The 27,666-nt window shown below is 42.8% G+C and overlaps 1 protein-coding gene across 1 annotated transcript in view; it reads right to left on the bottom strand.

Annotated features, from left to right (window-relative positions):
* The window catches only part of PLCB1 (phospholipase C beta 1), a 630,414-nt gene extending 616,594 nt beyond the window's left edge, over positions 1-13,820 (bottom strand). The window contains exon 1 of the mRNA XM_066595662.1: positions 13,573-13,820. Within this exon, the coding sequence (XP_066451759.1) occupies positions 13,573-13,671 (99 nt within the window). The 5' untranslated portion in view covers positions 13,672-13,820. The remainder of the gene's footprint in view (positions 1-13,572) is intronic.
* Between the last annotated feature and the right edge of the window lie 13,846 nt (positions 13,821-27,666).

Below are 27,666 nucleotides of genomic sequence, written 5' to 3' on the forward strand. Positions count from 1 at the left end.
AATAGTCTGCAAGTCACATAGGTACCCAAGATAACCTCTGAGCAAGTAAAGGTTTTTCTCACATTTGCTAATGTTAATGAATCCACCATCAGGAGGACACAAAACAATAATGGTGTGCAAGGCGGGATTGCAAGGAGAAAGCTGACGCTCTACGAAAAGAACATTGCTGCCCGTTAGCAGTTTGCTAAAGGCCACCTTTATGCTAATGATACTTTTATGCTAATGTCTTTATGAATGGCTTAGGTATGGATTTATTTAAACTACTATACTGTATACTGCAGTATCTTGCAATTCTGCAGGAAGTCTATTAAGTCCAGCCACAGCTACATCATAATAGGTGGCAATACATAGCAGCTCTATGAGCCTTGAGAAAGCCCGAGGCTGCCATGACACCCAAACAGTACCTCGTGATCTCATTGCAGGAGGGGCTGTTCTACAGGCAGAGGAAATTCCCTTCCTCTGTCACGCTATTTAAATGCTGTTGTCAAAATTGATAGCAGCATCTAAATGGTTAACAGCTATAGAGTTATCCCTGATTGTGGTTGGGTATCAGCTATTAAAGTCCACGCACTTCTACCATACAAGTATTACAGATGTTTCAAGGTGTTAAATTCAAGGTTTCAAGGGTTCTTAACGGTGCAACTGTTTGTGCATTCGTATCGTATTTTTCAGCCAATAAGACGCACCCAACTATAGGATGTACTAAGGCTTTAGAAAGCAGAAAATAGGGAAAAATATTTTACACTATTTGTTACTAACTTGTTCAGGGTAGTGTTCTTTTTTTGTGTGTTTATTGTAGGGTAGAAAGGGGGTTAATATTTTATTATAATAGTCTTATATTCTTTAATAATAAGGAGGATGGGAAAGGCTCAACTGACTACCTGTCTGAATGAGCCCTATGTAGTTCTTCAGCACTGATGGATTTTCTCTTTGGATGGCAATCCTATGTTTTTAGGCAATTGTTCTAATAAATGCTTGTTTTTAAAGTTTAATCATGCTTGGGAACCACACACTGGTATATATCTCCCTGCACACTTGTATGTTCACTTGTACCATCTCTGTGTACTGAGAGTTCACTGTGAGACTCGACACATGCATTCCTGACAAATTGTAGCAATGATATCCGGTACTATTGTATTCTGTCACCACCAGAAGTAGTGGTGGAAACAAGATTGACAGGCCGGTGACGCCGCTGTTCCTGATTGGCTGCAGAGCTGGCTCCCGTGCAGGCTCCCGTGCAGCCCACTAACTTTCCCCTGGTCTCCCTGCTCTGTGAGACGGGGCTGTGCTGCTTCTTGGCACCCAGCCCTGATTTCACCTCCCGGCTGCTGCTGTCACTCTCCCTGCCTCCGCACTGTCCATGTCTTCCCAGGCCCTGATGTAACCTCCCTGCTGCTGCTGTCACTGTCCCTTGCTACCCGCTGTCCATCTCCCTTTTCCCAATAACCTCCCCGCTGCTGCTGTCACTGTCCATGCGTCCCCGCTGTCCATCTCACTTTACCGAGATCGGCGCGGAGGCTTCCACTCTGACCTCTGTGTATTTGCGGCGCTGACAGCCGATCAACTATTGCAACGGACCCCAGCCGATCAACTATTGATGACCTATCCTGAGGATAGATCATTAATGTTATTTCCCTGGAAAACCCATTTAACTGCACATTATTAAACAGCTTTATTTCTAACATAACTTAAATGCTCTGCCTAAAAATTAAGCCTCATCTAACTGTGCACTCGGGACCGGAGACAGGATTCAGCAGACTGAAGGAAGAGAGGAATAAGAAGAATAAAAAGAAAGATGAAGAGAAACTTTAGGCAGTACCTGCAGCTGGGGTAGGCTAGGATCAGTTATTCATGGCTCATACAAAGTGATGTATGAGGGGGTCTAGGAGGAAGGAGCCGTGTCATCACTGCCCTGCACTTGGATAGACATGGGACGGACAGGGAAGGGGGGAACCATTCAGACTATAAGGTGCAGGGAAACTTTAGCAATATTTGTTTGTGCTAAACAATGCATCTTATGGTCAGAAAAATATGGTAGTTAGATGGAGTTTGCCTAGTACCATGACTTAGATAACAATCAGAACTAATGGTATTAGCAATCAATAAAGAGATCCAGGTGATTACAAACAGTTCACTGATTTGTTCTGGCAACTGTACATAGATAAATACTACTAATGTAATGCATTTTGGCTGCTGTATGGTGTCATTATGGCTCTGTGTGTCTTCTTTCTCTGTCCAGTTGCCCCTATCGGTGGTGGCATGTGTATGTGTCCTGTCCAGGGTGCATGGGTTCCTATAGGTTCCCAGGAGCAGCAAGGGCACAGATCCAAAGACTGCTGGGCCGCCCTTTATTGGGGCGATATCCCCACTCAAGTAGGTCTGTGTCACTTACCCTAGTAGAAGATAGGGAGAGGTGCTAATCTGTGGTAGTTTCACCTGGTGTTCCCTATGCTTCTGGGTCACGTTCGTGTGGGCCCGGTGCTCACTTGCCTACATGAATGTAACATGCAGTTTTGATAGAAAGGTATTTGTCCCGATTTAACCCTTTCCAATCCACTGTCTGACGTCTAAAGACATTATGATTTAAGGCTGTATAGCTCCGATGTTGGAAGACGTCCGTCGTCGTTCTCTTACTGTATATTGCCACCCTCTCTGCTGTCGGAGCCTATCCAATGAGTCATCTCATGCAGTACTGGCTTTAGCCAGCATATAGCACCGTCGTATAACAGCAGAAAAAGAGTAAGCCCCCTAGGAAAACCAGGATACAAATTGGATTGGAAAGAGTTAAACGTCCTGATAGTGAGGTAGCCAGAGAGGCGGGTTGACGAAGTGGCTGAGCAGAGTTTGAAGAACCAATCAATGCAGAGCTGGATAAACCAATCACAGTCCTCGCATTGGTTCATCAAATGCTACATTGATTGGCTGAGTAGCGCTGGATGAACCAATCAGAGCCATCACATCCTGGAGGCAGAATATTTTCCTGCATACCAAACGTCTCCATAGACCTTTGGTGAGGTACACAAATATGCACTTAATAGTTGTGCAAATGATCAATACGCTGCACAATTCCTTGAAAAAAAGAACACCTCTGGACCTCATTAGGTTAAATAGCCTTTAAATCACGGAAGGGGTGTGTCGCCCACGTGTGTGAACTGGCCCTGTATGCGCAAAAAGTACAGTGCTATGTGCTATTCAACCTCATCAACCTTGTTCACAGCGCAAATATATAGCACTTAGGCGAGTGTATTTGCGTATACGGTCATCTGAAGCCGCGCTAATAGAGAACTTTACCTCGATCTATAAGGGCTGCAAAATGGTGTATAATTTAGTTCTGCCTCATGCATTATATGTGAACCACAATGCGCTTGGTCGAAGGCTCAACACAGAGTAAACATATAAACTTCATGTAAGGGGGGATTCTAATTGCAGAATCTGCTTTCGCTGTCCACACAGAGGATCTGTGGCAAATCACAGGCATTGTAAGGCATGAACGTTCCCTTTTTCATTCACAAATTGCGTATACCGTGAGCAGAAGAAAAATTGCAGCATGCTCTACCTAGCCAAGCAGACAGCCTCCATTGAAGCCAATGGAAGTCATCCGACCAGCAGCCCATACTGCGGGTACCCACGTCATCACTAAGCAATGGTGCGGGAAATACAAACATTGAAAAAAAAACCTGTACTGTGCATAACCGACTGCGGGCGTCCGCGGTCATCCGCTAAATTATGTACGCATGGTGACTGGCCAGGCTCACAGCCGAAATCTGCTGTAGGCCTCCCGACCCGTTTGTGCGAGCCCGGCCTAAATGTTTCCTCTGGTCGGCCCCAGTGCTGCGTAACAGTGCCAACCACCGAACAACATGGAATACTATAAATTACAGCTACAACCACCGAATGGCACAACTTGTAAACACAACAATTATGCAGGAAACATTATTCAGCTATTGTATGTAATGCAGCTAAAAGCATCAGACCTCCAACATTTCAGAATTCCCAGCAGACCTCTGCCATCTGTATGCAACTAGCAAATTGCCTGAAAACAATGTGATTCAAAGTAAAGACAAATAAATAGTAGAAATGAAAAACACATTGGAATTGCTATTGTACTATTTCAGGCTTCAGTTCAATGAAACATGAACATTCTGAAATAAAAGCCTAGACTAGATTCCGCACACTAGGGGGCATGTATGGGCTGCCGCTAGTGTGGGCTGCAGTGCTATGAACGCTCAGCGGTATGGATTATAGTGGTATGGACTTCTGTGGTATAGGCTACTGACTTCTGAACTGTTAAACTGTGGTAAAGCTGTGCATGCGCCAATTTTCCTTTCTATACCAAGTATATGCACTATCCTCTCAAAAGTGATTGGACATCTGAGCAAAAATCAAAAGTAGGACTTATTTCCATATGTTAATACTTAGTGGGGCTCCTTTGGCGCTTATGACATCGGATACACTCCATGGCCTACTTTCTACTAAGGGCGCCTACCCACTGGCGTTGCCGATTTTCGTGCGTGAAAAACGCAGCATTTTTGGCGCGTTTTCCGCGGCGTTTTTTGCGCGTTTTTCGCGGCTTTTTTGCACGTTTTCCGTTAATTTCCATTGACACTCATGGGTGCATTAAGAGAAAAATAAGGACACATATGCAACTGACAGTTCCTATGTGAAAAATTGCAACGGACCGAAAAAAAAAACGCAAATGGACAAGAACACATTCTATACTAATTGCTCTTCAGAAAAAACGCAAAACGCAAAGGAAAAAAAATCGCCAGTGGGTAGGCGCCCTAACACTTATACTTTTCAACTGGTATTTCCCTCCATTCATCCTGCAAACATCTGGCAAGTTCTCAGAAAGAAGATCGATGCTGTTCATATTTTCTGACCCAACGTTCTGGTTCATCCTAAAGATGTTCATTAGGGTTCAGCTTGGGATTCTGTGCAGCCGGTTCAGTTGTGGAACATCGATATCCTCAAACCAACGTAAAACAGCGTTGGATTTGTGACAAGGCGTTGTCTTGTTGGAAGTATTGCTGACAATTCACAGAGTATTACCACATTGTCAGCAGCACATTATTGTCTAGAATATCAAGGTACACCGCCGTGTTCATGGTTCTTGTTACTACACCCAATCAACCAAGACCATTCTTCATTAAACATCCCCAGGCCATAACAGAACCTCTGCCATACTTAACTGGCAAAATGCGCGCAAACAAAAGGCATTCCCAAGTCTCCTCCATACCCAGGTACATCTATATGATCTGAAGATGGAGTAGAATTAATCATCACTCTACAAAACATACTTCCATTGTTCACCTATCCAATGATGACACTCCTTGCACTATTAGAGATGGGTGAATGTGTCTTCTTTGAGAGAACTCACCAAACATTTGCAGGATGAATGGAGGGAAATACCAGCTGAAGTGTATCACAGAAAGTATGTCACAGTGAGTATCCATTGTTATTAGGGCCATAATAGGCTCCACTAAGTATTACCATATATAAAGAAATACTTCTTGCTCAATTACTTTTAGTAGGATAGCGTAGTATGGATAAACTTGTCACACATACATGCGCGCAAATTACAGAAATAATACACAGCTAACATTTACAGAGTCATTGTCATGGACATTATTAGCATCTTTATTAACACATATGTCCAAATACCCAGAAAATAGAGCAATTACAGGAAACATAGTGGGAGAAAAATGCTCCAGTAACCCTTTTTTCCCATTAAAGGCTCTGTACTCCTCAGATTATCTCTTTCTTCTCTAGTGCATCTAACATAAAAAATGAAGCAACTCTACAGTCCTTATCACAAATCTCCTGACGTTCTGTGTCTATAGCTTCAAAGTAAAGCAATGTGTCTCCATGAGCACAACTTGCAAACATCTTCAATAGTCTGATCCTGCAGTCTATCTTCTTTCCAACCCTTTGAATTCATGATAGCAAGAAGAAGGGAATGTATAAACCATAGAGACACATGGGTCTGCACTAGAGCTGTAGACATAGCATCGCGGTTTATTTTTATGAGGACTATTTGCAACGCTGCTTCATTTTTTAATCATAGATGCACTGGAGCAATTATTTGCCAAGGTGAACCTAAGGCTGCCATCACATCTGCATTGGAATCTCCAGTTGAAGGTTCCGTCTTAGATCCGGCACAAAATACCTGCATGCAGCACTTCTTCTGGTAAAGGGCCGGGTAGCTGAGCAGAAACTGAACGAACCCCATTAAGGCCAATATGGTCCACTCGGCTAGGGAATTCCCCATGAGAAGAAAAACAGAATCCCAGCTGCAGATGTGAAGGCAGCCTACTTATTGTTCCAAAATGTATCTATTATGTTTTTAAGGGTTGTATGAAGTGTAACACTTATCCTCTAGTCACATGATAGAGAAGTGTCTCATTGGTAGTGTCCAACTGTTTAGACCCTCCCAGTGATCATGAGTCCTTAAGGAAGCTGAATGAATAGAGTGACAACCAAGCATGCATGCTTCCGCTCCATTCATTTCAATGGAAATGCTTGAAAATGCTGAGTGCAAAAGCTCGTCCATCTCATTGACACGAATGGCGTAGTAGTTATAAGGCTTGTATAAAGAGTCTAACATTGACTTGCAGGAATGCTGCCTTCCAATAGGTGGTGCTGCAAAGATATTATTCCATCTCCCTTATTTGCATATTACCCAGAGAAACATGAATGGCCCTATAAGTTTCCTCACTCACTCACCTTCTAAGTGCTCTCCCTAAGGAGAAACGATGGCGTTTCTGACCCAAGCCCCAGCTATAGTATTCTTTTTCACAGCTTCCCCCCATTCCTTACAGTCCTCTACCACAGTACAATAAATCTAGAAAGCAGTAAGATAACACCATACCCACACCAGAACCACCCAGTGAACAAATACGGTATCGGAACCAAGCTCATAAATTAAATACAGCACCAGAACCGAGCTCATAACATTAATATAGCACCAAAGCAAAGCTCAATACATAAATACAGTATTAATCAACCTCAGTACATAGATATAATACTAGAGCAAAGCTCATAACATGAAATACAGAAGCAGAATTAAGTGATTGTGTATCAGGGGTGCCGATGGGCTAACAGCAGCACCTCAGAACATCGGAGGGGAGGGGACAGAGCCAGGAGGAGAATGATTCATGTAGTTCTACAAGGCTCGGCCACACAACAAGAAGATCATGCACCTGGACCGACCTAAGGGAAAGATCGCCATCAGCTTACATCTGCCTGGTGCCCCCCAACAAGCTAGTGGCTGGTGTTTAACAGTTATATGCTAAACCCCCTCCACAAATTTTGGTATCTAACTGACCCTGTTATTACGATCTCCAATGTATCTTTTTAGAAACTGGTAGAAATATCACTATTACTAGTGCTATACCAACTGGACTTTTAAACTATAACTCTCTACATCTTTACCAATATATCTATTTACTTCCTGGTGTTTGAATGACACAGAACCGGATAACATCATTACTATGTATTGTACAAGGACTGTAACTGCAGTTATTGGATATGAATGTAATGAGCTGGGAGCTGCGTTCTGGGAGCTACAGTATTGTTTTCTCGTATTTGCTTAGTTGTAGTCTTTTATTTGCTTTCTTGATAAAGTAGCTGCCTACAGCCATCCACCTAGCTCTGATCATATGACTGCATTGTGAAGGTCCCCACCTTGGTAGAAAACTCCAGGAAACCATGTCAAAAGGTAGTATAGGGTGCAATTTTCAGCTTGAAAATCATATATCATATGTTGTAAATATACAGGCTGACCAACATTTACATACATTACCAAGGAACTGCCGTACTTTACCACCCACACAATGAAACATACTGTAATGATATGAAGTATTTTACTCTTTGACATGACAAGACTAGTTATAAAAGGGCCACTCGAGATTTTTGTATTGATCCATTATGTAGCTATCTCCCTAATAAAAGTGAGCTAGTGTGACCTTGGTTAGTTATTTCCTTCTATCTGAAGCTCCTAGCCTCTCTCTCTTCTGGCCATGTGAGCTCCATTCTAACCAGCTCAGATCTACTTGGGATCATGCTGTCTGAAATTCTTCAATTTTACAGTTTGTGTGATGCCATTACATGGACCCCACAACAGAAACTGCCTAAAACGGGGACACAGACACTCCTATAACAGTTATTAATGATGATCATACAGCTCCTGTCAAACAGTTATAATAGAGGAGATCACAGCTCATCCTCCTGACTGTATACTTATTGTCTGTAACTTAATTAGGTCATATACACTACCATTCAAAAGTTTTAGAACACCTCCATTTTCCCAGTTATTTTTTACATTAACAGAGTTCAAGTCCAGCAAATAACATGAAATGGTTCAAAAGCAGGTTAAAACTTAAAAATATTATGAAATTTTAACCTGAAACACAACAATTGTCTGAATCTATGATTTTAATCAAAGGACTTTTTTTTTCAAGGAACACATCGAGGACATCTACTCTATCCACAATGCAAATTATGGTTTGAAACTGGATGCAAACTATTCTTACGGGTGTTTCAACTTTTGTAGATTACTTTCAAACCCTTTTGATTCTATATAAGCAGTGTTGGAACAGACTGCATTACAACACACTCTTGGGCAAGATTTGGACAGTTTTGCTCTTCATAACAGAATACATTGCTATCATAATCACAAGAAAAAGACAATTAAACATAGAATACAGATAGACAATTAGAACCCTTAGAAGTGTGGGTCTGTCCTATAGAGAAATTGCCAAAAAAGCTAAGGTGGCAATCAGTACAGTTTCCTATAAAATCAAAAGGCACTTGGAAACTGGAAGAAACTCAGACAAGAAGAGGTCTGGCAGACCAAAGGCTACTTCAAAATCAGATGGCAAGTTTTTGAGTGTCAACAGTTTTTCGTGATCGGCGCCTCACAGCACAAAATCTTCAAGTATAGCTTAATGTAGCAAAAAATGAACAAGTTTTCATTTGAACTGTGAAGAGAAGACATCTATCTGCAGGGTTTACAGGTAGAGAATCAGCAAGAAAGCCACTGCTAAGACTTCAAAATAAAAAAAAAGACTTGCCTGGGCGAAGCAGCACCTCCTGTGGACTACTGAAGAATAGAAGAAGGTCTTATGGACCAATTAATCAAATCAGAGTGACTGGTACACTGAAAAGGGCTACCCCGGCATTTTGAAATGCCATGAAATACTCTCTGGTGTACACCTAGTTGGCCTGGGGTTCATATTACAGCAAGACAATGATCCAAAACATACTTCTAGGTTATGTCAGAACCACTTAAGAAGAGAAGAAGAAGCTGTCAGGCTTTAAAGAATGGAATAGCCTGCACAATCTCTAGAATTAGCTTGCTTTGGATGAACTGGACAAAAGGGTGAAAGCAAAGTAACTTACAAATGCAGCACATTTGTGGGAACTTCTACAACAATGTTGGGAAGACATTTCTGAACAATATCTGAATGCAATTGTACAAAGAATGCTTTGACTGTGTAAAGTTGTTATACCAGCTAGAAGTGGCTTCTTTGAAGAGTTAAAATCTAGATTTAGGGCGCCCACCCACTGGCGATTTTTTTTCCTTTGCGTTTTGCGTTTTTTCTCAAGAGCAATTAGTTTTGAATGTGTTCCTGTCCACTGGCGTTTTTTTTTCTCGGTCCATTGCAATTTTTAACATAGGAACTGTCAGTTGCATATGTGTCCTTATTTTTCTCTTAATGCACCCATGAATGTCAATGGAAATTAACGGAAAAGGCGCGAAAATGCCGCGGAAAACGCGCCAAAAACGCGCGGAAAACGCTGCGTTTTTCACGCACGAAAATCGCAAACGCCAGTGGGTGGGCGCCCTTAATGTGCTGAAACAAAGTCAATCCATTATTTTTATTCATCTTGACCAGTATAAAGAAAAAGACCCCCGCGCTCCGGGACCAGGAAACTCCGTTACGTAAATTAAATAACTTTTATTATTGCGACGCGTTTTAACGGTACACAGCCGTCTTTCTCAAGCATTACATACACAAACATATACACACCTTTATATACATAAATACATCAATCTTAACTCACTACACCCGGCTCGGATGAACGCCGCGTCCCGGCGCCATCTTGAAACCACGTGGAGTGATCCAACATACATTCCACGTGATGATGAACACGTCATCTACTTCATTCATAAAACAAACCTTTTTACCACTATTACAATCTCTATTAAAACCAAATCACATGGTCAATTCATCTTGACTTGTTTATTTGTTCTAAACTTTCATTTCAAAATACATTTTAAACATTAAATGGAGTAAATATCAATAAAAACGGGAAAAATTGAGGTGTTCTAAAACCTGTAGGAGGTAATGATAATTCAACTGTTCCCCTGGCAGGCAGAAATGGTATAGCCTCTAGCTAATTCTGTGCTGGTGGGGAATGGGATTGATTTGAAAGTGAAAGCAAAAAAACTCACCATCAAGATGGTGGCTGATAAGCATCACACAGGAGGCCCCACTTCATGGAGACCTCCAGAGTGTGACAGGCCATCAAGTGAAGGGTGCTGGAATGGAAAAATGTTTTTGCCGGAGCCTTTAAAAGCATTTCAGGTGGATTTATACAAGGAGTTACATAATCCCATAGTTTGCTAAGTAAAGACACCTAATAAAACTGTTCATTTGATGTGCCCATAGTCACATAGAAACAATAAGGGAGATGCCATGCCTTGAATTGAGTAATAGCTCTGACCCCATAAACATTAAGACGTGTCCCCAGGTGTTCTGGAATGGTACAGTGGAGAGGAAGGTGCAGAAGTGCATACATTTACATAGCTATATGAACATGCTTCCACTATTGATATGGCCTTCAGATCCACAATTGCAAAGTCCCATATGTTGCCGGTGGATTTTGAAACAGATTTTGCAGCTAATTGGCTGATGATTTCATTATTCCCATTCAACAGGTGAAAGGAAGAAATCCATAAGAGGTTGGGCACGCTAAAAAAAATCCATGCAGATTTTTGCATGTATGGCGTTTTGTAGAACACTAGTCACTTGCATTGAACTGTACTTTGCCAGAGATTTGGGGTATGGACAATGCACTACAAATACATGACATGTCAATGTGCCCTAATTCTAAAGCATTCTGTAAGATAATATGTTTCATGTCATGACATTGTCTTGCAGCACTATTCTAATATTGTACCAGGAATGTGTAACGCAGTCAGTGAATGGATTCCCAAAGAGTAGACAGATGTGTGCTGAAAGCTCACTGATAGTTCCCAATAGATGTCATTGTATATTATGCTACTATGTAGATGTCATAATATAATAACTTCTGTCTGACAGCAGCTCCTCCCAAAGCCAAAAGTCATGGCCACACTTCACACCTCAAACGACCAATGTCCTAACTATACTCATTCTTTTACTGGTTGATCAATCATGTATATGAGATTCAGCAATGTTTTACCATTTTTTCTTTTTAGTACTATACATACAGATGTAGCAAATGTTAACAACATTCACCACCTTAAATTGCAACAGTTGCAACAAACCATAACTTGGCTTTTTTAATGGTTTTTGTTGTGTTAAGTGTCAATTTAAACTTTGCTACAACTGTATACATAACACATTAAGTATCGAGGTAACATTTGCTACATTTGTAGGAACGGAAAGCATCAGTTGTATATGGTGTAGAGGAGTCTTAGCATCAGTGTGGCAGGGGGATTCTTTATAGATAGAGCGTTGGACTGTATTTTGTTCTACTGCAAGAGAAAGTATTGCACTGTAATGGCAAATGCAATACAAATTCAGTAGTATTAGACATAATTAATAATAATAAATGAATATTAATTATTGCTATTAAATCAGGAAAAGTAAATGAGTACATTTATGGAACGGCATTGATCCAATCACAAATGGATGTCCTGTACCTAGAAGTGGCGACGTTGTCAGCAATATCCTAATCTGTGAGTTACGCATGTCCTTCCAGTATACCGTAATTAGTCATCCTGTATTCATGTAGCAATGCTTTATTAGAGTGCACACACATAGATATTGGGGGGAGATTTAGTGCAATTTGTGTTGCAGACCACCTGTAGGTGGTATAACATTAGACCGGACAATCTTAAAATTCAACAGATTTATCATTGAACAGAGTCCTTATTGCAAATCTGGGGTGTTTTAAAACTGTGTGATTTAAATTTGCACTGTCTAACAATTAGACGGTATTAGGAAATCTGTCCAATAAATATAACATAGTGGACTTCATGGGGACATCTTAAGTAATTAGCAAAGGTCCATCTGGTGTACTTTACTGTAAATGACACTCACTGGAGTTAGCTACATTGGCTATAAAAGCTCTAAATTTATTCTGCAGCAGGACAACGGCCCCAACCATACAGCCAATGTCACTAACTATCTTCAGTGTAAAGAAGAACAAGGAGTCCTGGAAGTAATGATTTGGCCCCACAGAGCCCTGATCTCAGCATCCTCCAGTCTGTCTGGGATTACATGAAGAGACAGAAGGATTGGAGCAAGCTTAGTTCTCCAAGATCTTTGGAACATCCTCCCTGTTGAGTTTTTCCAAGATCTAATGCTGTTTTGAACAAATAGTGATTTGATTTGCATTTCTCTTTTTTGTATTAATTACTAATAATAAACTAATGACACTTCTACTTTTGAAAGCATTTTTACTTGGCACACCTGGCCATAGATGGATGGATAGATAGATAGATAGATAGATAGATAGATAGATAGATAGATAGATAGATAGATAGATAGATAGATAGAGGGATATAGAGAGATAGATAGAGAGATAGAGAGATAGAGGGATAGATAGATATGAGATAAATAGTTGGAGAGATAGATAGATAGATAGATAGATAGATAGATAGATAGATAGATAGATAGATAGATAGATAGATAGATAGATAGATAGATAGATAATGTATGCAACATGTTCCCCTATCAGCTGTATAAGCAACCAACCACCTGTTTGTTGATGCATCAAGCAAAGACGAAGTGCAATTACTTAAAGATCCCTGGGGTATTTTGCCGGCCTCTATATAATGACTGCATGTATAATAGCACTAAGTGAAGTGACAGCTGTCAGTGTCTATGGTGGAAGTGACATAATAGCCCTTTATGGAGGCTTCTGAATCCCCTTTTTGCCTGTGCATAGAATGAAGGAAGCAGCATTTTCCTGCACCCACATCCACTTGTCATTGCTTCCATGTGACAAGATGCCTTGTTGAGTGTGGGCTGGAGAAACCTTACACTCTCTGGAGTAATATTTATATCCTCATTGAGTCATCATGTTGGAAAAAGAAGAAAATTAAAAATAAAGAGATCCTATCTGCCAGTCGATCGTTCCCATTTAACCCCCCATGCCCCGCTGCTGACCCTGCCCGCCACCCCTCGTACATTACATTGTCACCACCAGCTGTGAGGCTCATTCATTTCTTCTGATCGATCCCTTTAAACTCCAGCAGTGATTGCAGCAGGCACATGTGGCCATGCACTACCTGGCACAGGTGCTGGCCGTCACTAGACCCATGCATGCAGCAGAGGGAATGAATGGAGAGGTACTTACATCATCCCATTTAATGCACTTGGATCCTCTTTTCAAGGTGTCACAGACGCAGACACGTTTGAGCTGCAGAGCATGGACCCCTGGCTGTGCCCCTGCCATGTCCACTCATTTATGCTTCCAAGGCAATGAAATAAGACAATTCCCGGACAGGCTGTGGATGCAGAAGACAGCTGAGGGCTGGCACAGGCTGGTCTGGGTGGGTATAGATAGGAAGAAAGGAGGCACAGCTGACAGTAGGCAGCCTGAGATAGCCGGCAGCAGCAGCAGCACAGGGCTCCCAGTTCTGCCTACTCCTCCTGCTGCCTCCTCCTACTCCTCCAGCTAGAACCATTCAGCACTTCGCCCCCCTTTGCCATGGAGCAAGAAGCATACACATGTATCTGCATCCGCCTTGTGTCCTTCCCTGCAATCACAGCAAGCCAACTTCACCATAAGCTGCTATGGCTGATGGAAGAGCGCCACCTACAGGGCGAAGTCCGCACTGCACACAGGCTCTGCGCTGATCAGCTCTACTACAGGCACAGGACGGATTTGCGCAGGCAATGAATAGAACCCATTGATGTCAACGAGTGCTTTTTTATGAATGCGTTTGCGCAGGCATTTAGTGCATGCACAAAAAAATAGGCACTGCTCTTTTTTTCTGCACATTTGCGCACTAAGAGCCCCACAGAAGTCTACGGGAGGTGCGTAAATATGCAGGGCCTTTTCACACAAGCGCTGAAAATTGGCCAATAGAACCACAACCATTAATATCCATAGGTATCAATGGGTTCAGTCACATTGCTCGATTTTGTGCGCAAATTTCAGCTACCGGAGGAAAAAACGTGGTATGCTGTATTTATGTGCACATTTGCACACTAGAGGCTCATGGGGATGTGCAAATACGCACCTGTGTGCATGAAATCGTGCTTTGAGGGCACTATTACTTTGTGGGGCACAAATGGGGGCATTAGTACTATAGGCCGATATAGGCAGGATGGGGGGGAGTGTGCAGCGACAAGTCATGGCTGAAAGATGTCCTCATGGCGGTTTGGACCGGGGTAGAGAAGACAAAGGAAACAGGCGGCATCAGTCAGAGATGATGTGACTTGTGACCGCTGGAGATAACAGCACTGTGATCACTATCACTGTTTACAGCTGCTATCTGTTATGTCATCTAGGTATCCTAGAACTGAGCTGCTGTATCTGAGCCACTGTGCTATAAAAGACGTCTTATAGGCATGCTGCATCCAAGATAATATATATGTATATATATATATTTTTTTTTTTTATTTATTTAGGTTTTTTTGTTGGTTTTTTTTCTTTTTTTTTGGGGGGGGGGGGGTGTTTAAAGGCTTATACTTTAACACCCTGGCTGCTAGTGTTGCATTCATGGGTCAGTTAAAGGGAATCTGAGTTCTAATATGGGAACCAAACTGCAGGCATGATGTTATACAGCAGGAGGAGCCGAGCAGATTGATAGTTTTATGGAAAGATTTAGCAGAATTTGTATTTTAGTCATTTACACCTCTGCTCATTCTGAGCTGAACAGTCCAATAGGCGGAGCTATTAATGATCAAGAGCTAACCCTAACACGGATTCCCTTCATTCACAGACTCGCTTCATTCACTTCAGTGGGGTCGCCGGAGATAACCGAGTTAGGGCTCTACCCACTTGCGTTTTTTTAACGCGACTGTCAATGGGATTTTCGAATGTTACAAACGCATCGCACAAAAATAGCAAAGCAGAAACTTGCGATCGGAGGCTCTGATGCAGAAGTGAAACTGGCACTCCATTGGCAGGTGTTGACCTATTCTAAGGTTTGGTATAGAGGCCACTGGTTACATGTTACCTCTCTGTGGTGTGCATTGTTTCCCTACTTCAGCATCACTTTTTGGATTATTCCTATGTGGCCTCATTATATGCAGAGTTGTAATTAAAATTGCTGGGCCCCAAGTCAAAATCTGCAACCCCCCACACTTACACACATACCCACGCCTACCTTGTGTCATTTCTAGGGGCTTATTCAGACGATCCTGTATTGGCCAGGTATTCATGCTGGCCGATATACGGCGTCCCTCTCTGCAGCAGGAGGAGACTGGAAGAGCTGGGAGCAGTGCACTGAGCTCCCGCCCCGTCTCTGCCTCCTCTCCACCCCTCAGCACTATTTGCAATGGGAGGGTCAGGATGGGGCGGAGCTAAGTCATGCAAATAGTGGCGAGGGGCGGAGAGGGGGCGGGAGCTCAGTGCACTGCTCCCAGCTCTTCCAGCCTCCTCCCCCTGCAGAGAGGGATGCCGTATATCGGCCGGCGTGAATACCCGGCCAATATACGGCCGTCTGAATAAGCAGTAACACTGGTATCTTATTTTGTATGTGTCTTGATTTTCCAAAGCATTGATACTGTGCCGCATAAAAGGTTGGTATATAAGATGAGAATGCTTGGTCTGGTGAGAATGTGTGTAAGTGGGTAAGTAACTGGCTCAGTTATAAGTGGTACATATCATTGGGTCACTAGTTACTAGTGGCGTACCACAGGGGGCAGTATTGGGCCCCATTCTTTATAATATATTTATTAATCACCTGGTAGAGGGATTGTGCAGTAAAATAGCAATATTTACAGATGATATAAAACTATGTAAAGATATTAATACAAGAGAGAACACAAGGTGATTGCTAGAGGATCTGAATAAGTTGGGGGCAGAAAAGTGGTAAATGAGATTTAAGGGCTTCTTGACGTGAGCGTGTTTGCATATGTTTTACACGCAAAATCTGCACGCTAAACACAGAAATTACAACTCATTGATTTCAATGGGTTCGTTCTCATAAGCATGTTTTGCGGCCGCTTTCGTGCACTTGAGAAAAATAGGACCTGCTCTATTTTCCTGTGTTTTGGGCCTCATTCACACGAGCTTTTTTACGCAGCTAATTTAGCCATGATGTAAAATCGCGACCATCTGACGCATTGGTTTCCAATGCATTCGTTCAGATGGCCGATTTGTAGCCGTGTAAAAACATTGCACCAGGAAAGATAAGACTTATATGAATACGGTGGCCGATTTTATATGTAACCGTAAAAGATAGGTCTTGCCCTATCTTTCGGCCGATATGCACTGGCAGCTCCCATAGACTCCAATGGGAGCTGCTGAAAAAGGGAGGGCGAAGCAGTTTAGCAGCGTCTAATGCTGCTAAAACATGACAGGTGCCTCTATTTAGGCATTAGGGCTCAGTCACACGGGCGCATCGGCACCCGTACACCGGCGCCGATGCGCCCGTGTGACTGAGCCGTTACTGCAAAAAGAAGACGGCCGTCTCTCTGCAGCGCTGATGAAAGAACACATGACCGGCAATGAAGCCGGTCACATGTTCTTTCCTCTGGCGCTGCAGAGAGACGGCCGTCTTCAGGTAAGGCTGTCTGCTAACTGCAGTAACAGGGGCGCCGATGTGCCCGTGTGACTAAGCCCTCAGAAGTAATTCCTAGGAGTTATGCCGACCAAGGGAATTTCAGGCTGCAGCGTATATACACCGCACCCAGCCGTGTGAATAGACAAGAAAACGCTTATTTTAGCCACGACTCAATCGCGGCTTTTACCCGTTCATGCAATTTTCGGCCAGGTGCAGCCAGTGTAATTGCCCACGTGAAAAAGGGCTTGAGCAGCAAAAGTGCCGTAAAAGTCCATGGCATGTTTGAAATTACGCAAGGGGAGGAGTGTGACGCAAAATGCGGGAAAAAGATGACAGCTGGACCTTATTAGGCTTAAATAGGCATTGTGCAGTAAGAAAAAAATAGAGCTCACCCTTTATAGCGGGGACCCCACAGCCAGGCGATGATAGTAGACGGAGCCCAAACCAGAAAAACATGGCAGCTTCAGCGGATAACAAGGCAAATGTAAAAAACAGGTAGGTTGGCTGTTGAAAAAGGCTGCGGGACTAGCCAAAACACGTCCAGCTCCTTGACAACTTGTCTTTCATGATGCCTTTTCCCTAAAAAGAAAGATTTTAGACGTAGAAGCCTACCTATCTCTTTTTTACATTTGCCTTAAATAGCCATTCAATTCCGGAGAAAGGGAATGTCACACGCGTGTGAACTGGCCCTTCACGCACAAAAATTACACTAATATGCACAGACACGCACAACACCTTGATTATGGTCCTCTTCAAACCACTCATGCACAAAAGTTTGGATAATCCCCCCAAAATACCCCAGTTCATGCCCTAATATGCCCCGTAGCAGCAAGTATATTAGCTCATGCCCCATATGTTTTTGCCCTAACACTAATACATGTAAGGTTCTGCACAAGGGCAGAGGAAATACATGTCACCATTACACACTACATGGGAAATCACTGACATGGAAAAGGACTTGGGTGTTTTAGTTATCTGTAAACTTAACTGGAGTAACTAGTGTCAGGCAGCTGCTGCCAAGACAAATAGGATCATGAGGTGCATATAAAGAGGTCTACAGGCACATGATGAGAACAATGTTCTTCCTCTTTACAAGTCACTGGTCAGGCCACACATCGAATGTTGTGTACAGTTTGGGGCATCGGTACTCAAGGAGGACATATTAGAGCTTGAGCTGGTACAAAGGTGGCAACTAAAGTAATAAAGGGAATGGGCTGACTACAATACCGAGAGAGGTTATCAAAATTTGGGTTATTTAGTTTAGAAAAAAGCCGATTGAGGGGCGACCTAATAACTATGTATAAATGTATCAGGAGACAATACAGAGATCTCTCTCAATCATCAAACTACTAACAACCACTTGTTTGTTATATGTATGTATTTGTGTGGGTGCTTCTCATGCTCTGCCCCTGATGATGTCATCACTCCGCCCCCTGATGACGTCATGGCAGGTCCTACAACATATATAAAACACAGAGACTGACCAACAGAAGATCAACAAAGTTATGGCTCTTGGAACCGTGTTAGCCAGTAAGCAAAGTGTGATTGTTCTCAGCAAGAGAAACCAAGTAATCTTGTAGATATGATACCTTTTAATTGCTAACAAAAATACACGATGTTATAGCGAACTTTCGACCCTACACAGGGTTCTTCCTCAGGCTTATGGAGTAGATTTAAAGAAACATGCATTTATAAATACATATGAACAGGCACAGACCTGGTGTGATTAATTTGCACTTAAATCAATGCCATAACAGGATGAAAAAGCACAGACATGAAGTGATTAATTTGCACTTAAAGGAACTTATCCCTGCAATTTAAGGAGCTGTAAGACCTGCTCACATATACAGACCACAGACAAGATGCAAATCTCCAACACACAACAGGACTATAAGGTCCCGGGGACATTCAGATGTTCCACGTCTGATGTTGTGTACCTGATCCTGTGCAGTAAATGTCCTGTTGGGGGGCTTCATGTTGGGGAAATAGGACAAAAAATTAGAGCAAGGATGAGATTGCATCGCCACACGATTAAACAGAGAAAGACAGAATTCCCTGTGGCCAAGCATTTTTCTAGTCACTGACACAGCATAGAAAATATGAAAGTTATTATATTAAAAGGCAATTTTGAATCCCAACATCACAGAAGAATTTGGGAGTACAAATTTATTACTACATTTGATACTGTCAAGACCGGAATGAATATCGAAGGGGGCTATCTACACCAGTGGAGAATATGAAAAATCTGTAGCAGAAATATCATGCTGGTGACCCCCTAACAGATATTAAAATTGGGGTTATTTAGTTTAGAAAAAAGCCGGTTGAGGGGCGACCTAATAACTATGTATAAATGTATCAGGGGACAATACAGAGATCTCATTCAATCATCAAACTACTAACAACCACTTGTCTGTTATATGTATGTATTTGTGTGGGTGCTTCTCATGCTCTGCCCCTGGTGATGTCATCACTCCGCCCCCCCCCCTGATGACATCATGGCAGGTCCTACAGCACATATAAAACACAGAGCCTGACCAAAGGAAGAACAACAAAGTTATGGCTCTTGGAAGGGGAGGACAAAAATAACAAAATGAGAATACAACTAAGCCATTATTATCTGAGTCACAACTCAGCAGTCCTGACAGTAGATACCGACCTACCACCACCACAGAGATCCGGTGGGCTGAAGAACCTGCGGTGATGTCACTGCTGTGGGAGGAGCCATTGTGCAGTTTGGTAGAAAATACTGTATACTGGATAAGCCAACAGCAGCCACCAGGACCTGTGATGATGTCACTGACATGTGATCACCTGTGTGAGTGGAGTCAGGGATCACATGACCAGGGGCTAATCACTGTATCCTGGAGTCTGCTGAGCTGGTGATGTCTGTCAGCTGTGGCAGGGGATTCTTTACTCTCCGCTGGGAGTCCCCTTGTCCCTGAACACGGTGACAGTGCTGTCACAGTGTTCAGTGATGAGGGGACTGCCCGTGTGGAATGCAAAGCCGGCTCGTAACCCGAGTTTTTGCTCTTAAATCACAGCAAAAATTCAGGAGAGAGCCTTCTTGCAAGTCAAGAAGCTCGCAAGCAGAGGCACTCGCAAGCCAAGGTATCACTGTACTATGTTACTATGGTAGAGGGACTGCTACCTCTGCAAACTTTTAGCTACAACGCTTAACAATATTCTTTTTTCCTGTATTGTGATGTCAACATTTGTATTATACTTGTTCTGTGATATCACTATGCATTTTCACCCATGCTGTGATGTCACCCTTTACATTTTTGCATAGTATTCTTGTGCCCTGATATTATACTGTACCTCATCCCAGCACTATTAATTCACTATGGGTTGATTTATGAGACTGTCTAAAAGAAAAACTGCTTTTGTTTCCAATATCAACCAATCACAGCGCAGCTTTAATTTTGTATTCCGCTTCTGAAAAATGAAAGCTGCTCTGTGATTGGTTGCTAGGGGCCACAAATACAATTTTTCTTTCAGACAGTTTTATAAATCTGCCCCATGTGTATTATTATTTTGCGGTTCTGTTTTATCCTTGTATTGTATCCCTGTATTATGACATCACTGATAAAAAATATTAATGTTTGGAACCATGTTAGTCAGTAGAGCAAAATGTTATTGTTAACAATAACAGTTTGTGACATCACTGTAAATTATCTCTATGCATGCCTCCAGTTATGTAAGGTCATTGAGTTTATCTCTTTGTGATGTCATTGTGTATAGTATCTCTATGATGTGATATTATTGAATGATTCCTGAGCAGGACGTTCTTTTAGCAGATTATTCTTATACTGTGACATCACCCTGGACATTATCTCTATGCTGTGACATCAACCTGTGCATTATCTCTAAACTCTGACATCACCTACTGCATTATATCAATGTTGTGACATCACCCTGTGCATTATCTCTGCTCTGTGACATCACACCACGCATTATCTCTATGCTGTGGTATAATCCTCATTTCCCAAAAATTGCCAAAGGCAAAAAATAGCCTAATAGTTATACCCTCCCAAAAGAGAATGATATAAAATGATATGCTTTATTGACATATATGTGCTCAAAACAGACAAAGACACTTTAAAATTGAGGAACAGGTGGCTGAACTAAATCCTTACAGAGTCAATAAATGAACTAAATATATATTGCTAGGCAGGCTGTGAGGACAGTTGTCTTTAGCCACTAATATATTCACACAGCATGCAGTGTTTGGGGAAATGACATAACTGTTGGCAACCAATAATGGGATGCACAGGGTGTTAGTTAATAGAGGTGCTATATAAGTGGCCGTATTAATCTCCCAATAAACTGCTATGCCGATTATGCATCAATCTCTGTCAGACCACAAAGGACTGCCTCAATGCCTAGCTACTTATCATTTTTTGTATAGTTGAGCCATCCCTAAACGTCATCTAAAAAACATTTAACACATGCCCTCCCAACATATTTTGCCACATAGGCTTTATCAAGGGAGCTCAGAAAGGCTCAACTATGCAATATATTAGTGACTGAAGACAATTGCCCTCACAGCCTGCCTAGCAATATATATTTAGTTCATTTATGGAAGCATTTAGTTCACAGCATAGAGATAATGCAGAAGATTATATCATGAATTATAAAGAAAAGGAGCAGCCCTAGGGTATACTTGGCTAAGTAAGGACAATTTCTAAAAAATTGCCAAAGGCAAAAAAAAATAGCTTAATCGTTATACCCTCCCAAAAGATAATGATTAGAGATGAGCGAACGTACTCGTCCGAGCTTGATGCTCGGGCGAATATTAGGGTGTTCGGGATGTTCGTTATTCGTAACGAACACCACACGATGTTCGGATGTTCGGGTTACTTTAACTTTCTTCCCTGAGAAATCATTTCTATATGCGCTCAATGGGACCGGCGGCAGCAGCGCCAACCCCATTGAGAACATATAGAAGACAAATCCTTCTTCTCTGCCACAGCTGTAACAGCTGTGACAGAGAAGAACGATGTTTGCCCATTGAATTCAATGGAACCGGCAATACATCCGACTCCACTGAATGCAATGGGCTGCCGGCGATCGCGGGATGAATTGTCGGAAAGGGGTTAAATATATAAGCCCTTTCCTGCAATTCATCCAGAAATGTGTAAAAATAAAAAATATATATATACTCACCTGGTGCCGACAGACGGAGTTCAGCGCGGCAGGCTGCAGTTCTCCTGAACTGCTCTGAACAGCTGTGAGTAGTATTCAGCAGCCGGGGATTTAAAATCCCCGCCTGCTGAATAAGATGCCTCTGAATGGTCACAGCCTGACCAATCAGAGGCAGCCCTCACTCACCCATTCATGAATTCATGAATGGGTGTGAGTGAGGGCTGGCCTCTGATTGGTCAGGCTGTGACCATTCAGAGGCATCTTATTCAGCAGGCGGGGATTTTAAATCCCCGGCTGCTGAATACTACTCACAGCTGTTCAGAGCAGTTCAGGAGAACTGCAGCCTGCCGCGCTGAACTCCGTCTGTCGGCACCAGGTGAGTATATATATATTTTTTATTTTTACACATTTCTGGATGAATTGCAGGAAAGGGCTTATATATTTAACCCCTTTCCGACAATTCATCCCGCGATCGCCGGCAGCCCATTGCATTCAGTGGAGTCGGCTGTATTGACGGCTCCATTGAATTCAATGGGCTAACATCGTTCTTCTCTGCCACAGCTGTTACAGCTGTGGCAGAGGAGAACTTGCTGTGTCGTTCCCATCATTTTCTTGAATTGCCAAGATTTTCACACATGAAAACCTTAGCGAGCATCGGCGAAATACAAAAATGTTCCGGTCGCCCATTGACTTCAATGGGGTTCGTTATTCGAAACGAACACCCGAACATCGCGGGAAGTTCGTTTCGAATAACGCGAACCCGAACATTTTGGTGTTCGCTCATCTTTAATAATGATATAAAATGATAAACCTCATTTAGATATATGCACCCAAAACAGACAAAGAAACTTTTTGATGTGCTTAGGGTGGAAACTGTCTATCTGAGATATGTGGGCTGATCAATCGGTTTCCGGTATAGGGATGTCTGTATTGAGTTGTTTGAAATTTTTAAAGTGGTGTCCAAAAAGTTGATTTCTGCATATAAGTAGCTTAATGTCAGGTTTATGGTGGGGTGGAATCTCTCATGGAATTTTATTAGTTCTTGGCTCTGTGTTGGTCCAGATGATTATGATGTCATCAGTGTAGTGGAAGTAGGCCAGTGGTTTGCTGGAGCAGGAGGCCAGAAAGTCACTCTCCAGTTTTGCCATGAAAAGTTGGCATATTGCGGTGCCATTTTACTGCCCATGACGGTTTCGGTGGGTTGCAGTAGTATCTCTTTGCCAAAGGAGAAACAATTGTGTGTGAGGATGAATCTTGTGAGATGTAACAAGGATTCAGAGGCAACCCCATTGGACTCAAGGTGTGCCTCGCAGGCGGTTATTTCGTCTTCATGTGAGATGTTGGAGTATAAGGATTCCACGTCCATGGTGGCCAGGATGGCGCCATCGGGGAGGGGACCTACAGTTGACAGTTTGTTCAGTAGGTCTGTAGTGTCCCTCAAGTGGATGGTTGTATTTTTCACCAGTGGTTTGAGGGCACCTTCTACGCATCCTGAGATTTTTTCAGTCAGGGTTCCCACACATGAGATAATTGGCCTCCCTGGGTTGCTAGCTTTGTGTAGTTTGGGAAGCATATAGAATACACCAACCCTGGGGCTCTCCGGTATCAAGTCCAAAAGTTTTGAGGAGAACCCAGACAGGCTTCTGATGAAGCTTCTCAATTCCCTCACATATTTCTGAGTCGGGTCTTGATCCAGTTTGGTGTAGTATCTGGTGTCCGTCAGCTGTCTTTCTGCTTCTTTTGCGTAGTCTGATGTATTCATGTGGACTATAGCACCACCTTTATCTGCAGGCTTAAACCAGTATAGTAGATTGCAAAACATGTCTATAGGAGTCTATATATTTATCCAAGGTGGGATTGTGGCCAGTAGGGGGTGTCCAATTAGACTTCTTCTTAGCCCCTAGTTTCTCCTGTGTTTGAGTGCTTGAAAGTCCTGTGTCCTCTTTGTCATGGAAGAACTCTTTTAGTCTTAGTCCCCTGAAATATTCCTCCATGTCACTGCAGAGTTCTGTTTTGTCAAACGTTTTAGTAGGACAGAATCAAAATCCCCTGCAGAGGACATTGAGCTCCACATTACTGGGGTTGTGAGATGACAGATTGATAACACGGCTGATTTTACCTGGGTCCGTGTCCTGTTGGGGGTTCTGTTCTATCCTGCCGGACCCGGGGTGTTCCTGATCAGTGATTGGGTACAGGCTTGCTTTGAGTCAAAGTCTCTGGAGTTTTTTTCCCTTGTTCTTGATTAGGCAGCTCCGTAGTGTTGTGTAAAAGTGTTGAATTTTCAGTTTCAAGTCCTTTGTAAGTGTGTTCCTTGAGCCGGGTATAACAGAGTCGTCACTACTGTGACTCCCTTACCCCCCAACCTACCGTTACCTGAAATAACCATGGACACCATCTCTTTGGATTAAATTTGGCCACAGCAGCCATATTTATTAACAAACAACATTAATACAACTTTTAAAACATTTTAAACATTTTTTAATCACCCGTAGAAGGTCCTTGGAGCCCTCCCAAGAAACTACTGTCGCCTCACCCAACACGGGAAATAGTTGTACCGGTCATCCATCGCAACTTGCCTGACTCGGGACACACTATTTCCCTAACCACTCCTCCCGCCGCAAGTCGACAGACTCGGGAGGCCGACCGCTCAACCAACTAGCCTCTAGTCGCCGACCTCCTGACCCCGAGGCCGGCTATTCATAACCAGGCTAACCACTCCCACCGTCTTTTGAGGGCACCGCCCTGAAAAGCTACGAGGCGACAGCCCACGCACTACCAAATCAAAGGGGGAAGGTAGCTATGCAGCCTCTGCCTTCCCCCCACTATCCTTCTACGCTGACTCCAAGGACCCCTCCCCCCCGCTGCCATGACGAAAAACTCCCTCCCATTGCCTCCCCCCTTTTATCCTTAGGGCGGGTGGGTGGCACTCTTCTTAACTCCGCTGGCTTCTTGCTTCGCTCTGCTGCAATGACCTCTCCTCCTGCTTCTTTGCGCTATTTGTCTCACTTCCCCCCTCCTAGTCGCTCTCCCCCCTTTCTCTCCCAGCATTCCTTTCCTCAGTTAACCCCCTCCTCCCGGTTAACCCTATCATGCTGCCTTTCTCCTATCAGCCCTGCGGGCCTTCGTCTCCGGCAGTCCTTAAAATTTGTATCTCCATAAGGGCCTTTTTCTCGGTGCTGTAGAAGATGTTAATAAGGTGGTACATAGTCTCTCAGAAGTCCTGTAGAATAGCCGTTGTGCATAAAGAGTATTGTAGGTGTGTAGAATGGAATTCCTCAGGCAAAGTCCTTTGTGAATTAAATGTTCTTTTCTGCATCTGGTTAAAAAGAAAATGTTGCTGTCCAGTTGTGCTAATTTCTTCAGAAGATGTTTCAGTTCCATTTGTGTTCGGTACAATCTGGTATCCTGCATTAGGTAAAACGAAAAAAGTTTAGTACTGTGTTAGCCAGTAGTGCAAAGTGTGATTGTTCTCAGTGAGAGAAACCAAGTTATCTTGTAGATATGATACCTTTTAATGGCTAACAAAAATACATTATGGTACAGCAAGCTTTCGACCCTACGCACGGTTCATCCTCGGGCTTATGGAGTAGATCTGAAGAAACATGCATTTATAAATAAATATGAACAGGCACAGATCTGGTGGGATTAATTTGCACTTAAATCAATGCCATAACAGGATGAAAAAGCACAGACATGAAATGATTAATTTGCACTTAAAGGAACTTATCCCTGCAATTTAAGAAGCTGTAAGACCTGCTCACATGTACAGACCACAGACAAGATACAAATCCCCAACATACAATGGGACTATAAGATCCCGGGGACATTCAGATGTTCCACATCCAATGTGTACCTGATCCTGTGCAGTAAATGTCCTGTTGGGGGGCTTCAAGGTGGGGAAACAAGACAAAAACTTAGAGCAAGGATGAGATCGCATCGCCACACGATTAAACAGAGAAAGACAGAATTCCCTGTGGCCGAGCATTTTTCTAGTCACTGACACAACATAGAAAATATGAAAGTTATTATATTAAAAGGCAATTTTGAATCCCAACATCACAGAAGAATTTGGGAGTACAAATGTATTACTACATTTGACATTGTCAAGACCGGAATGAATATCGAAGGGGGCTATCTACACCAGTGGAAAACTCTGTAGCAGAAATATCATGCTGGTGACCCCCTAACAGAAATTCAGAGACCATAAAACTTTCACATTCCTTATCAGCAGACTATTTATGTATTTACTCCTCTACCCATGCTGTACTGGTATTATTTTAATCCCACCTGATCTGTGCCTGTTCATTTGTATGTATAAATGCATGTTTCTTCAGATCTACTCCATAACCCTGAGGAAGAACCCAGCGTAGGTTCGAAAGCTGGCTATAACATCATGTATTTTTGTTAGCCATTAAAAGGTATCATATCTACAAGGTTACTTGCTGTGCACAAATATCACAATCATAAAGTAGTCGGTGTCTCACATCACAGGGTTCATCAAGTTTTTGTATTCAAGTTACAGAGACAAGAACTTTAACGGCTCACTCATAGGGGCGTAGTGTATTCAGTCACATAAAACGCTCCATATTTACGCGATCGAAATGCACAGATTACCTGCGTATTTCAGGTTTTTTGCAGCCGTAGATATGCAGTGATGACTGCATATTTACATATGTGAAAAAAATACACGATGCATATTTTTACCATTCCCATAAACTATTTTGGTCAGATGACTGTATCTGCGCACGTTCTTGCACGCGCCATATTTGCCTGCGCAATATGCAGAGAATATAACCCATTGATTTCAATGGGTTCATTGTCATAAAAGATTTTTTTTGCATGTGCTAAAAAACATGACCTGCTCTGATTTTCTGTGTATTTACAAACCAAGCGCCTTACAGAAGTCTATGGGAGGTGTACAAATGTGAACTCAAGATGTGCAATACACTGCTCAATTCCATGGGAAGAAGAACACATCTGGACCTCATTAGACTAATTAGCCTTTTAAATCATGAAGGTGGTGTGTCGCGCGTGTGTGAACTAGCGCGACACATATGCATGCAAAAAAGACTCATTGCGCTGAAGTGTGCGTGCAATTGCGCATATGGTCACCTGAAACCACCCTAGTACTCACCAAAATAGAACATACTATTTTTCACACGCATCAAAAACGTATGCTTGAATACCCTAATGGGGTTCCGTGTGAGTGAGCCCTAATGCCCCCTTCACTTGAGCGTGTGTGTATTTGCGCACACATGAGTCTAGCGTTTTTGCAGACCAAATGGTGCCGTTTTGCTCATCAGCGTATTTTACTGTACTTTTTGTGTCCACAAGGCATGATCATTTGCGCACGGCAAATAAACACGCACTAATTCAAATGGCTAATTAGTAGAGATGAGCGAACCTACTCGGTTTGGGTGTTTTTGAACTCGAGCACCGCTTTTTCCGAGTAACTCATTACTTGGACGAAAAGATTCAGGGGGCGCCGGGGGGCGGCGTGGTGGAGGGGGGGTAGCAGTGGGGAACAGGGAGAAGTTCTCTCTCTCTCCCCACCCCCGGCGCCCCCC

This window comes from Eleutherodactylus coqui, chromosome 3 (genome assembly GCF_035609145.1).
Source record: "Eleutherodactylus coqui strain aEleCoq1 chromosome 3, aEleCoq1.hap1, whole genome shotgun sequence".
NCBI classification, from domain to species: Eukaryota; Metazoa; Chordata; class Amphibia; order Anura; family Eleutherodactylidae; genus Eleutherodactylus; species Eleutherodactylus coqui.